General features: G+C 39.8%; 1 protein-coding gene across 1 annotated transcript; it reads right to left on the reverse strand.

Moving 5' to 3' along the window:
* Positions 1 to 5,083: 5,083 nt before the first annotated feature.
* Positions 5,084 to 14,584, reverse strand: ANP32E (acidic nuclear phosphoprotein 32 family member E). Its single transcript, XM_006033504.3, has 7 exons — positions 14,372 to 14,584; positions 12,343 to 12,492; positions 11,408 to 11,530; positions 9,754 to 9,919; positions 9,163 to 9,311; positions 7,691 to 7,745; positions 5,084 to 5,678 (listed from the first exon to the last, which is right to left on the reverse strand). The coding sequence occupies exons 2-7, from the start codon at positions 12,400 to 12,402 to the stop codon at positions 5,611 to 5,613; spliced, it is 621 nt and encodes a 206-aa protein (XP_006033566.1). The 5' UTR covers positions 12,403 to 12,492; positions 14,372 to 14,584; the 3' UTR covers positions 5,084 to 5,610.
* Positions 14,585 to 14,917: the final 333 nt, after the last annotated feature.

Genomic DNA, 14,917 nt, shown 5'->3' on the forward strand with positions numbered 1-14,917 from the left:
CCCCTGCCACTGGCAGCGGCGGTTGCTGCAGGTGCTCGCCAGCCCCATTCCCGCCACCGCTGACAGCTTCTGCGGGTGCTCGCCAGCCCTCTCTCTGCCACCACCGGCTTCTGCGGGTGCCCCTCCGGACTCAGGAGGCACCAGTCGCCCATGGTTGTGGCCGTGTTGGTCTAAGGACACAGGCAGACAAGGTTCTTTGGGTAAATGTGATATCTTTTATTAGACCAACTCAAATCACATTTACCCAAGGAACCTTGTCTGCCTATTCCCTGTGCCAGGAAGCTTGTCTAACTTTATCCCAGCTCTACAGTGGGCCACAATAACAGGTATCACCCCACCCCACCCCAACCTTACCTTTCACACAACTCCTGGACTATCAGGGTTACAGTGCCACTCCATCACTACCATTATTTTGGAAGTTACTCAGATTTCCCTTGGTGCTCACTGACATGATTGTCCTGGCATAGAAACCTTCATGCTTCAAAACTTATCAGCATCAGGCTAATCGTCTTAAACTCCTGGCATCTTCCCTTCAAAGAACTCTTTCGAGAAAGGCCTTTTACGGCAGGTCGTGCAGGATAGAAACATGAGGCTCCCGTCAGGTTTTCAGTCCACACACACGCCCTGAATAGGAGTGATTGCTGCAGGTCTTCACCTTTTATTTGAAGACCCCTACTTTATTTGAATTAATGTCCCCTCTGAATACAAACTTTGCCTTTCAGAGCAGATTGACAAGGCTACAAAACTTTGGCACTGCACATGAAAGGTGGAAGTAGCCCATTTTGCCATTGTGGGAAAGTGTAATGCTATTCCATCCTGCCTCCCTCTGAAAAAAAGCCAGGGAAAAATAAGTGCATAAGCTAATGCTAACCCTGAAGGCCTGAAAGTGCTTTTTCAAATAGATCACTGAAGTATAGCTCTTCATCTAGAAGGAAAAAAGCTAGTTTGGTTACTAGCTGCTTAAGTAAGGGGATTAAGGGGATTTTTGCTACGCATACAAGACTAATACCAAAATAAAAGCAATGAGGTCTTGCAGAGAAAGTTTTGCCATCGTTGAAGTCTTACTTGAAAGCAGCAAAGAGGAAATTAATTTTTTTCCTGTAAATCTATCTTAGAAGGATGAAGGGCTGAGCTTAAGTTTAGGTCTGGAGTACCCAGGTAACACCCTTACACACAAGGTCCAGGGTTCCCAAATGAAACGCTATATTTTTTGGTCTAATAAAGGATATCAGATTTACCCAAAAAGCCTTGTCTGCTGCCATCCTTAGACCAACACAGCTACAACCTACACCCCTGAAACTATATTTTAACTTCACAGCTCTAAGCCAGATGGGTTTAGCTGCAGTTTACTCTAACAGTCCTCATTAAGGGTACGCAAACAGTATTAGCAGCCTGGTAACAAATGCTTTCAAAGAAACATAATTTTAGGTTTATCACTTGCTGAAGTTTTGACACACACTATGAAGATTAGCTCCTCTATATTTAAGAAAGGAAATCCACGTCAATGTTTAACACTAAAATCTCGGGAAAGCCAAGTTCAGGAAGACATGTGGTTCTACACCACTTTCAAGACGACGCTGGGAATTTGGTTCGTAGATTATTACTTCAATTGTGATACGACTCCGGTTATGTCTGTACAGCTCCTTGTGCATGGGGGACAGTGGCGTCTAGGTGTTACTGCCATTAGTTCTAAAACACCACAAATTCACTAAATTGCAGCTCTAAGTGTCTGTCATCAGCTTGGCATCATCCTTTTTAACGTTTTACCTAACACCCTAAAATACAAAATTAAAAATATTGGCGAGAAGAGCACTGAGACTTATTTGCTGCACAAAGCTATATGACTTGCACTGAAAAGCAGAACTTTCTTCAGCCGTTGAGGAACTTCAGAAAGGTGTACGCTTCTTCTTTTCAATAATAAAAAGAACTTTACACAAAAAAGTAGTTTGAGGTATAAAAAGACAGCGAAATAAGCTAGTTTTTTAAAAGCCTCTTCCTTGCATTTATCAATAATGAAAAATGTAGGGGAGATTTCTTAAGCTAGGACTTTTATCTTGCTAGCGTTGAAAGCGCACAGTGAAGTCACAGCTCTTAATTTTTAGGTGCACAAAATAGATGTCGACATGCGTTTTGCCAGACAGTTGCTTTTGGATCTGTTACACATTATCTTGAACTTAATTAACTGAAGATAAAGCCGAGACCTAAACAAATGCCAGTTCTTTAACTACAAACAAATGAAACTACAAAGCAACGGATGCTGCACGCTAGAAAAGCAATTCAATACAACAAGAGATTCTCAATTTATTTGAAATAATTCAGTTTGAAAAATTTTAATTTAAAATTTACAGCACACATGGGGAAAACATTTTTTTATTACAACTAAAAATTATCAGAAGAGTGCTGCAGATTTTTGCTTTATTTATTTAACACTGTCATGGCTTTATTCAAAACACAGTTGCACAAAATCAATTACTTCAAAGTTTAAGGAGAAAGTTTGATAAGGGACTGAACGCACTATATACATACTGCCATACAAAGAGCATTTAAAATAGGACAAAAACTTCTACAAAATATAAAACCCGCCCTTACAGTTTGCATGAAAAGACCACCCACCAAGCCAAAAAAAGAAAAAAGTTTCAAAAGTTTCAGAGGCTCTTTGTATTACACCTTTCTTTTTTTAAAAAGAAAAAAAGAGAAAAAACACACAAACAAAAACAAAACCCCAAAAAGCTGTATTATCTTGATTGCATGTCAAACTGGCTGACGCACAAAACTTCAGTTAGATATTAACATTTTGCAAAAACAACACGCTTTCTTAAATGTAGTTGGATATGAGGCTCAGACTCTGGTGAGCAGTGACTGATCACTACGCTAAATTGTGCAGGGGAGAGAAGCCCCCCTACATGCTCTGCTAACCTCTCCAAAGCTTGATTTGATCCCATTCTGTCAATATTTTAGTTAAATGTAATGAAATGTTACCATGATTTAAAGGCAGACTCCTTTACTACACAAAAGCTCCCGTTAACTTCAGTCACTTTCACTGAAACACAATAATTTCACTTAAAAATCCCTTTCTATTTAAGAACAATTCTAAGAGCCCTCAATACAAGATGTTATAGCGTAAACCTTATATTGAGAAGCACCTTTGAAATACAGGTCTGTAAATAATAGGCTCTCTTACTTGCCGAGACAAAAAAAAGCAAACAATAAAATGATCAAAGCAAACTGAGATGAGTGTAGAAAAACCACCTTGAACACAGAGCCTCCAAGACGAGACGGGGGTTCACTAGTCCATTCAGGATTCAAAATGCAAACGTGGGAACTAGGCTGCAATTGCAAATGTAGTTTCCAGGGTCTTTAGAGACACCCTGCTTTATAATTTAAAAGCCATTCAATCTATTTATTTCTAAATCTTTACCAACTGCACCTAACACTTTTAACTCAGCTATCGTTAGAAGTTGGCAGTGCTTTACAGCTACATGGAAAACTATAGTTTGGTTTTTTTTTGTTTTTTTTTTTAAGGCTCTAGTTAGAAAAAAAAAAAAAAAAAAAAAAAGAAACCTATATAAGAAATTGGGCTTTTCAGACCTCCTCAACCCTGCAGCGTTTTAAATTTTGAGTCATAACTCACAAATTACAGTCAGTCGGAGCATGAAATGCCTCGTTAAAATATTCATACGTGACATTACTATCAAAATCCAGAAAATCCCCCTACTATCCTTTCCCAGTTTAATGACAGTTATTTTATTTTTAGACAACATACAAAAATGTCTCTTTAATAAAGCTGTGTATGATATTTGGTTCAGTATCTATTTGAAACAAAGGAGTTGCAATAAGAGTACGCTTCGAAATCCAGATTCTGACTTAAAGGAGGTGCGTGTGCATCCACCCACCAGAATTCAGTAAGAGGCGTTGGTCAAGTGGTCTACCCAGGAGCAGTAGTCTGCACATCTCCTACCCTTGCAGCCAGCTGTGTTTAGCAGAAAAAGTTTCTGCAGGTTCTTAGTTCATCTTCAAAGCAACTTACTGCTGAACACATAGGTAAAATGATAAAGTACGATTTAAATATGAACGGTTAAGAAGTAACTTGAAAACATTGGGCTTATGCTATCACTTAACTTTTTATGGTGCTGAGGGCTTTGAAGATTTTTAATTGAAAAAGGGGTGCTAGATGGAGTTACCCATTGCTTTTTACACTAAAAATGCAGGCCCTACATAGCCCAAAGGTATTTTCCAACTACAGGTTTCCCCCCAGCTTTATGTGGGTTTTGTATGTGCGAATTCGCTCTTTGCGATGACCCTTTTTATACCAAAAATGCGTTATACGTGAGGTAATTTCACTCTTATGTGAGCTGCATGGTGGACGCCGGTAGCCAGCTGTTTTGTGCAGTGTATTGTGGGAGTGACAAGCACCAAAATATAGTCTCCTGTGCGGATCTGTGCTCCTCGCTCGTTGTCTGCAACATGTGTTTCTGTAGTTGCCATCCCCATTATGATAGTGCCCTGTGCTTGTGTGTACCGTTTGCTGTTGGGTACCAAAATTGTCTTGTAAAAGTGGTAGAAATGTGTCTGGGGGGTCAGTCCAGTTGAGGTCTTGGAATGAATCCCTATTCGTTACATTGTAAAGTGGGTTCCCTTTATGTGAATTTGATTTGTGCGCCATTTTCCAGGAACGCATGTAGAGCATAAAGCGAGGGAAACCTGTACAGTTGGAAATTTCACGAGATCACAGAGCCAAGTGAAAACAGTTTAGAGGAAAAGATATTTTTAGTCAGACAGTTTAAAACTTTGGGTTATTGGCTCTTCTGAATAGCTATTAAAATATGAGTACCCATTTTGGGGGTGAGGGAGGAGGGAAGAAATAGACTTAAGGATTTTACCACTTCATCAGAAGTGAGAATTAATAAAATACATCCTCAGACATCCAGCAAGTCCTCAAGCAAACATGCAAACTTCTGAAGAAGCTAGGGGAAAAATAGTTCTTAAAACTTGTTTAGGTTTCCTCGTAAGTCATAAAACATAAAAAAAAAAAAGAAGTACAAGAAGCTCTTAAAAAAAAAGTCACAATTTAACAAGTGTAGTACAAGACCCTCTTAAAAAAAAAGTCACAATTTAACAAGTTAAAATAAGGTGTAGTCAAGGTATTGATCTCAGGCTGAACTCGTGGTCAAGCTCAGTTGGATAGAACTACTTCTCATTTCATAGAGACTTGATTTTTATCATAAAGTATCTTTGATTTCAGCTTACGTATAGTTTTAAAATACTGAATAAAATCCACCATACTAAACCCATGTAAAACACTTCTCGTCTTAATTGTGGGTTAATAATGACCAACACAGCAAGCTTGTATAAAACAAAAATTCAAAAAAAATTCTAGGGAAAAACTTGACAATGAATTCAGTGATTATAGGGTTGAAAATTGTTTTCTACATATTTCACTAACAAGGTTATTACATAATATTCGGAATGATAAAAAGGGCAAGAATAGTAAAACCACACCTTTCCTATAAAAAGTTAACATGTTATTTTCTGTAGGGACATCTATGGTACATGATCACTATTGCGTATTCTGTAACTTAAGAGTCTGGTCCTATTTGTTTCTGTAACAAATTAATCATCCTCTTCTTCGCCTTCATCTTCAGGTTCTCGTTTCCTCTTCTCCCCTCGGACACCCTCAGCTGGGGAAAGAAGTTATATATATATCTGATTAACTTCTCGAAGGTTAGACGCAATAAGAGACTAAGGAATAACAAGACTATTTCAGTTGTCATCTCTCTCTCTCTATACGTTAGCTGTACACATTTTTCAGGTCATCAATAGTGGCAAGCAGGGTTTTTTGGTGATACAAGTCACACTGAGCATGTTATACCTCATATTGGAAACAGGCTGTTCTTCAATACAAAGCACACTTGAATCCCATTATACCTATACCTATACTTTACAGTCAGCATATGAGATTAAACAGATTTGAAATAGGAAGAGACCCATTTAAGTTTTCTTTTCCGAGTCTACATTTGCCCCGTCTTAAGAGTTTCATATAGAAAATGTGGTGGTATGGAGACGTTGCTTTCTCCCGTTACAGAATGAGGTATCCTACAGTTACAATTGAACTCATTTAAGTATCCGAGTTCTGCACTTAACCAAAGAAATATATTTAATTCAGCTGGCCAACTATGCGCTCTGCTGGTGAAAGTATGAAATGCAATTTAGATCCAACTGGAGCAATACTTTCTAGCCCAGTGGCTAGCAACCTTTTGGATCTGGCCTGTAGGCCGTAGGTTGCTGACCCCTGTTCTAGACAATTAAACGTCTTCATTGATTGCTTAATGGGAGGTAGCAAGTACAGCACTGCTTTTGAAAGAGTGAAAAGTTAGTTTTGCCAGTTTAGATTTTAAAGAGCAGCTTAAAAGTCTCAAAAAGACAGTCTATTAAACAATGTGCATAGTGCAAACAGCTTCTAGTCAAGCCCTCAGTTCTAGTGTTTGGCTATTGGATGGTATTTTGTATGGGAACAGGCAGAGAGGCTACACAAAAATCAACTTTTTAGCATTGTGACTATGCATACATTCAGGCTGGAAATTAGAAGAAGGTTTTTAGCCATCAGAAGTGGTTGGAGGGGGCGGGCATGCAAAACCCTAACTACTTTTAAGACCCAGCTTTGTTAACATTTATTAAAGGGATTATATGAGGCTGACTGCAATAGCAGGGGATTCTGTGACCCAGGAGATCCATCGCAGCCTTGTGGCTAAATCTGGCCACTTCTCCCTCATAAGGAAAAGCTGCCTATAAATAAAACGCCCCACTCTATGCATCACAGTACAGATATTTTCTGCATAATCCTTAGCACAGAGACTGGTATGAACTTACAGCTGACCATTATTCATCTAGCATCCAAAAGCTATACAAATATAAGACTGATCCACACCCTGGAGAGACTGAACTCTAAAGACAAACAAAGGAGCAGGAAAGATGCAGCTGTCCTCATTAAACATTTTCTGCTGCTATCTTTTACCTTTTGTGTTGCTGTACTCATTTGATTAATTGTAATGGATCCCAATATCTTATTTGGGCTTTTCATATTAACCATATACAAGACCATATGGAAGTAACCCACTTCTGCAGGCAAACAACTCCTAATATTCAGTTCCTGTAAGTCTCTACTCCTCAGTGCCCTATGCACTTAGTACTAATATCTTCTCTCTGCAGGGTGAATTCCCTTTGTAAACAGCAGTTTCAAAGATGAAGTTAAACAGATTATTCTCCCTCCCCATAACTACTAAATCAGAATGAATTCAGACACCCCCCAATGCATTATTAAATGTGAAAATTCATTTAAATGTAAAAGAAAACTAGAACTCTTGGTTCCAAAATGATACCTCTTACTAGATCAACTGGAAAATGCCATTTCCCAGTTGGTCTAATAAAAGGTATCATTTTGAAACCAAGAGTTCTAGTTTTTTGTATGTCTTTATGTCTCAGACCAACAGGACTACCAAGTACACCTTTAAACGTAAAAGATTTTTTTTGCCCATTTCACCGAAGGGTTACGTGGTGTTAGATGAGCTGAACAGATGTGCCATAAGCTGACAATGGCAGTGAGCTGAGACTTGCTAATTTACAGACGCCAAAAGAATGGACATGTTTTTTAAAAAAAACGAAACAAACAGCTTTCACGCTTTGCAGAACCTACCTTCTTCCTCCTCATCGCCACCTTCTTCGACGTAATCGTCGTCATCATCTTCATCCTTCAAGATACAGAATATTAAGAGATTTTTAAAAAACTACAGTATGCTTAGGTTGTAATTACATGTGCTTTGCAGAAGACTAAAACAGCACTTTGAGGTTTAAAGATCATGTTTAATTCTGTTTTTATTACTAGACATTTGTACAGACCAGAGTCCCAATTTACTATATTACACTTATCAAGTTAGCAAAGATGTACAAAACCAAGGCTGGAGTCTTTTATTTGGAGTTTTTTTCTGCTGTTACTTCTGACCTACCAATAATGATTATGCCAACTAGTTGTGAAAATGTCTCAAGAAGAGTATTACAAAATTCAGTGGCCCACAACAGCAATAGCTGATAAGAACCCTTTTTGTTGGTAACGGAAGTCAAACAAGAAGGGAGAAAAAAGAGTTTATACGTCCAGAGCTGTTTTGTTTCTAAACAAAACAAAAGTTGCTTTATAAATGGGGTAACTGGACAAATTTAGGCCACTTGGCTACAGGAAATCCTAGAAATGTTACACACATACACCGAGATCTCCGGTAGTATAAGTGCAATAGCAGGAACTGAGGACAAACTAAAGCTTTTTTTGCATATAGGTAATATCTTTGCAAATATATTATCTGCCAAATGAAATGCTTTACAACATCTGGTAAAAGTTTAAAGGCATTTAGCAATTCATTCTGGAATTTCATCTTTAACCGACATGTAAATTTAGGATGTGCTTTTCCTGAATTTATTCAAGTTCAGGTTTAGCTGGTGTATAATTATGCTGATTCCAGTCCTCATTTTCCCTTTCCAAAATATACTGAAATTGTTAAGACGGGACTTTCTGAACCGTGTGTGCTTAATGTTGGCTACTGCCTACTCCCCATCAACAACAAATGAAAGGAGTCCTTCCTCTGTTACCAAGCTGTGTTGTGGTAACATTAGGAGTACTTTAGTTCCCAATGTCTTTAGCCCATGCTGCAGTTCTTCACCTCCTGGCAGCCACTGTACACAGAAGCCACTAAGTATACTGAGGTTTCTAACAATATTGCCACCCCCACCAATCAAGCGTTCATTCATTTTCTAAAAGAATTACTGCCAAGTTCTTACTCAGATCCTCAAATGAGATTTCGTTTTTAGCTTTGGAAGGTGGTTTTTCTCCTCAAAATCTGACCTGGTAGAGAACAACACGAATTCTTCAAGGCAGTGCAGTAATGAATCTTGAAGCATTTCATTGAGCAAGACAATGCAGAATACCAAAGAGAAGTGGTTCTCCTACTGCAACGCACTTTTTTGATAGTAAAAGGTCTCTCTCTAAAGTAGCCTATGGCTCACATAGGATAGTGGATTTACATGGTTCTGCTTACAGAAGTTTAAATTATTACACATTTATAGTCAGACAGTGTCAAGAAAATCCTAAGTCTTACAGTAGAAAAGGGAAAGTCCTACCTGGATCTCCTCCTTCATCAGGTATGAAAGACCAACTTCTTCCTCCTCTTCACCCTCCCCCAAATCTGAACCCGCATCATCTTCATCTTCTTCGTATTCTCCTGGTGGACCAGCTTCATCTTCATCTTCTTCATCCTCCTCATCCCCTTCTGAAAAGCAGGTAATTAATTCCTTACAGCTTCACTTAAACCTCAAAGGCTTGTTTGTAAACTCATCTTAAATAAGCTTCTAAAAACCGAATGAGCTACAGAATCAAATATGAAAATGATGCGTACAAAAAAAAGCAAAAGCTTTTGGTATCAGCAATAAAATGACTGCTTTTATATAGTTATGTCTCAGTAAAAAGATTTGTACTCATGTTTTCCTAAGTGCAACTCTCCTTTAACTGTGCACAGCACCCATGACTACACTGTTTGCAACTGCATTCCCCCCGCCCTCATTACTCAACAGAAGCAGTATTTGATACTGGCCTACACTTCAAAAATGTAGCTGATTTGTGCTCCAGCAGTTGCACAGTCACTCTAGTTCCAATTTTATATTTAGATACCGACTGAATGGCATAACTAATGACTGCATGTTTAGAGAAGTTACCTTCATCATCCTCATCTTCTGAGTCAGGGGCCTCGTTATCTTCCTGATCAAACCCATCTAGGTAGGTGATCTGTTGAAGCAGCTCAAAAACGCTTTCCCTGTAATCCTCCAGGTTTGTGACGTCACAGTTGAACAAGTCCAGGCTCTTCAAGTTTTTGAGATTTTGCTGAAGATGAATGAAAAGTTACTCACGGAGATGAAATAACTATTTGGTACCTCCAAGTACTGGACTGTTGCCTCCTAAATGTCATTGATTTTACTATGTATACCTACTACCTTCTCTTCTCCTTTGCTGTTCCCCATTGTCCAGAGTCCATTTAAGAAGTCTTGGTGCTGACAGTCAAAGTTCCTTCCCCATAAGACCAGAGATACCACCTCTCCCTCTACACTTGCTTTTGAAATAGCTTTGACCCAGGTTACTTCCCATTAAGATGCATGTCTTTGTTTCTGGAAGCCCCAAAAGTACATCCCTCTTCAGAAATATGATCCTATAAATCACCCAGGGCTCTCCCATTCTCTGGGGTCAGCACAGCCAACTGTCCCAGCACCAATCCTACCATGCCTGGTAGAGAGACAGCTTTCCATGGCCTGAATGAGGCAGCTATGGATGTGCTGATAGAGGTAATCCTGCTTAGGGAGTAGGAGATCTGGGTTTTGCAGCCCATTATAATCATTAGCTGTTAGAGGTGTTCTTTTAAATACTTCAGTGATACTATGAAATTGCAGTTTTGGGGGCCATGTATAAGAGACACCCCTTTCAGAGGGTAGTTTTGGCACTTAAACAAGTATGCAACAAGTATAATTAAATAGAAACAATTTTATCTCTGTGACAACTCGAACCAGTGAGATGCAAGGCAGACTATCATTACCAAGTTTCTAAAACACTTGTTTAGCCTGTGTTTAGTAATAAGAACAGCAAAATTAATCATAAAGATTAGCACCTTGCTTCCAAAAACTTAATTAAAAATTTGTGAACTGTTTTTACTAGGCCACAAACCACTTGTTAAAAATGGTCTTGTGGATACCTTTCATTCACTAACCAAGCAGTTTAACTTTTTTTTCAGCATAAATCGGTTGTTATTAAAGAAATCACGGTGTCTTTTAATGCATTTTAATCACTGAAAACAAATACGGGCAATACAGAACTATTGCTGGCAGACCACAAGTTTGAATACATCTCCTCCTGTAAATCCCACGGCTGACACAAAATTGATTACTACAGTGTCTTTACAAGTCTGTCTCTAACGAACCATAGGATGATGCATTTATTGCAATAGGAGTAATCAATACTGGCCTAAGTGGGATACAGAAATTAAAAAAAAAGAAGATTCAAATGTTGCCAGAACTGGCAACAAAAAGCTACCCAAGGCTGGGGAAATAGCGAGTTTTACTTTTGGGATACTGTTCAGTTCTGTTGAATGTCACAGTTAAGCCATCTTGTTTATTATCTTTTTGTGTTTTATTGATTTCCTATTTAAACCGTGTTTGTTGTACTTATCCCTTCTACTTGCAATGACCTTCTATCGTCAGGCACTTACAAACTTTACATTTGCATTCAATTATAAAATTATTATTATTCTTCTTTTATAATGCTAGAAAGATACTGACTTCTTTAACACATTGCAATTTTCTAAGAATCTTACTTTGTACTTACAAGGGCTTCCACAGTGCTGAGATCTTTGATTTTGTTGCCACTTAGATTTAGATATGTGAGATTTGGACATCTTTCTGCCAGGACCTCTAGGCCTCCCGAAATGACATTGTCGCTCAATTCCAGCTACAGCGCACAAAAGTTGGATAATTAGATGGTTGGTTTGATTGCTATCAAAATCAAGAGCCTGTATTTTATTGAAAGAACAAATGCATCACATGACTATTGACTTCCTGTAGAGCCCGTAAGACCTCAGATTACTTGCATAAAATGAAGTCTGGTTAAAAATACAGCAACCCATGTTGATCACATGTATGTCTTTTTAGAGCCTAACATTTATTTCAGAAGCTCTTCACACCTGCACTTGATAGTGATAATTCATTAACTAGTTTCATACTTGGGTGCCTACAGACACTTAAGCATGTTCTACTGTAAGTCGGCAAGTGATCTCACCGATTCCAATTGCTCAGTTAGCATACTTAGTACGGTGCAAGCTTAAAATATTTCCAGGCTTTATTTTTTACACGGGGATGTGAAACATAGCATTGGATCTTTGTACAGGCTTTAGGTCAACAGATTAGGTTGAAACTGGTTCCTTACAGGTAATGAACAATGATTTCAGTGTTCCCAGCACTTCACCTAATGTGATTGCTCCCGACCCCCTCTCTTTACAACAGAATGGGATGGCCATCGTTAACACAGTTTTCAAGTGATGCTTTTTCAGTACTTTGGCTCATTAATGTTTGAAACCAGCATTAATTACATTCAGGGTCTTAAAGACTTAATTCTTAAGTTAGCAATGTTTAGTAAAACATTTCAATGAGATGCAAACGTGACCGTGACTATGGAAATACGCAAGTAGTTTAACTGTTGGTGTGTTTCAAGGTATACAACTTTGGCAGGAGAGAACCGATGGGTTTTTGTCTGAAGATGCATACCTTTCGGAGCTTACTCAAGGTGGGGAGCTTGGCCAGGGATGTCAGCTCTACGTTGGCCATGCTGAGAAACTCCAGCTCTTTAAAGGAGTCATTCAGACCTTCAATTTCGCCATTGCTGGATCGGCAGTTATCAAGCACTAACTCTGTCACCTTTAAACAAAACATAATGTCACTTATTACTTTAATAGGGACCCTCAACCAAGCAAGCAATTCGGGTCAAACCAGCAGCCTGACGACAGGCTTTACTTCTCATCTGGGAAGACCTGAACTTGAGTTGTCTGAACTCATTGACCATATCAACCTTGAGAGGAAGTAAACAGAGTATGAAGCACCATCACAGAGAACCAGAAGATAAAACTTAATTTCTTTCTGTTAACATGCTGGCTTCAGAAAGCACAACCACCAAGACAGAGTTCACAATCGCAGTCCTTTACAGGGCCGGACAAAAACCCATGGTCCTGGTTCTGATGAAAGCCAGGAACAGATGCATCAGAAGAAGCAAGGAGCCAAAAGCCAACTAGGCAATTACAGAATGACCTACCCATATAGTTTCCTTCCATAGCCATCACTAAATGGTTGCTTCATGCCCAGATGAGGGTTTATATTCCCATTCACTATTTAAAATAAGGGGGTATAGCCTCACTTGCCAGAAAAAAGCACCAAATCCTCTTGCAAACCCTATAGCTTTGACACTCAAAATATTGAGGCAGGGAGTACCATAGGTTAATAATGCACCAGACTGAAGCATTTGCTGCTTTATTCTAGATGCATTTACTCTATGTCGCTGAACGTCTTGTAGGGAAAAATCCATTTTCTGCTTGTCCGTCCTCCATGTCCCCACAAGTGGGTTGACCACAGTTGCTATTTTACCAATCCGGCTGCAAACGAAAAGGATTAAATGCAACACCAGTCTGGGAAGTTCAGCTCTGAAAGATTCATCTGTAGAGATGACTAAAAAAGTCACTTGTTCACTGACGACTTCTGAGTTATTTTGGTGGGCACGAGCTGCTCATTTGTTTCAAGTTTACAATCTTATTTCATGTTGCTGCAGAAAAAGGTGACCAGAGAGACTAGCTTTGAATTGTTTTGTGGTTTCCAAGTCCCAAAGTTGTTCAGGTTTTGCCCTGAAGAAAAGGGAAAGACTAAAACCATTTTGGGGGGGGGGGGGGGGGGGTAACTCCAGCCACAGTTTAAAGGCTTTAAAAAAATAATCCTACACAGTCAACTTGTTAAAAAATATACTGTTTATCTGAGTAGTAGTTTTTATGCAGGGAATCTTTGTGCAATCAGTCACCCAGGCTGGGGTGGAGTAAAAGCACTTTGCAATATCAACCTATCTGGACTTTATTCTTGGGGAGAGCAAGACACGCCAGTCGATAGCGTCCTTACTGACCTAAATGCAAAAACATCTGCTGGAGCGACAAATCATTTGTTGGCCGAGTTTAACAGCAGGGAAGCGGAGGCTGCAAGTTGATCAGCCTGCTCTCCATGCAGCTGGCACTGCAGTCAATGAAATTACTACAGGAGATTAACTAAAACCACGACCCTCTCCTAAAAAGCAAAGCGCGGCCACAATCTTTCCCTGCGCAGCAGGGGAAAAAACCATGCATCAGATAACCACCTGCCTACAGCCACGTCAGGGGGTGGGGGTGGAAAAAAAGTACGTTTAACAATAGACGAAGCCTCTTCAGACATCACATCTCAATTCTGCGCATCTCGATTTGTTTTTGTAAGCACGAGTGCCTTGAGGCTGGCCAGAACCAAAATGGCTCAGGATTAAAAAGTTAAGAGAAATACTTTCAAGATGCTGTTGGCCCCCTTGCGCTGCGTTTCTGGACTTGACGTCAAAGGAAGAGGATTGGAAAAAAAAAAAAGAAAAAAAAAAGAACCCCCACCCCCATAAAGTTTCGCCGTCACTGGCTTGCACAGGACTTTTGTTTTGAAGTCACGCCGGAGCGGCAGGGGATGGCATTTTCTGCAACACTGGAGCACCACTCCCAGCGCTGAGTTCGCGGAGGGAAGGAGCTACCTGACTGTAGCTGCATGGCGGGCAGGGAGAAGAGCCCTCCTGCGTTGTTCATGACCTCCCAACCGCGAACCTGACTGCTCTTGGTGGGTGGAGGGACCGGCCAGGAGCCTATCTTGTCTCCGATGACTGAGCAGGACCCAGCAGCAATCGCCTTATCTGCCTTTAGCCATTAGGAAGGCCGGTTATAAGCCGTGTGGCTGCAAGGGAAGGAGAGGAGGGTGCCATTACCCCATCATGTGCTCTCTGGGCAGAGCTGAAAAAACTCAGGGAGGGTGGAGGTGGGAAGGAGAAAGAAGAGAATCATCATCACCATCATCATAATAACGATAAGTAATAATAGATCCAATCCTGAATAAACAGCCCCAAACGTCAGCCGAGAGACAGGGCAATTTTGACGAAAAGAGGGTTTCTGATCCTCTCCGATCGCCGGCTGGAGGAAAGCAAAGTCGGATCTACCCAGATGGTGTGGTCTTTTTTTTTTTTTAAGATGGATTCGGTGCCACTACGACCTGTTTACAACCTCCACCAGCGAGAAGTTAAAAATAA

The sequence above is a fragment of the Alligator sinensis genome, unplaced genomic scaffold (assembly GCF_000455745.1).
Source record: "Alligator sinensis unplaced genomic scaffold, ASM45574v1 scaffold735_1, whole genome shotgun sequence".
Taxonomy (NCBI): domain Eukaryota; kingdom Metazoa; phylum Chordata; order Crocodylia; family Alligatoridae; genus Alligator; species Alligator sinensis.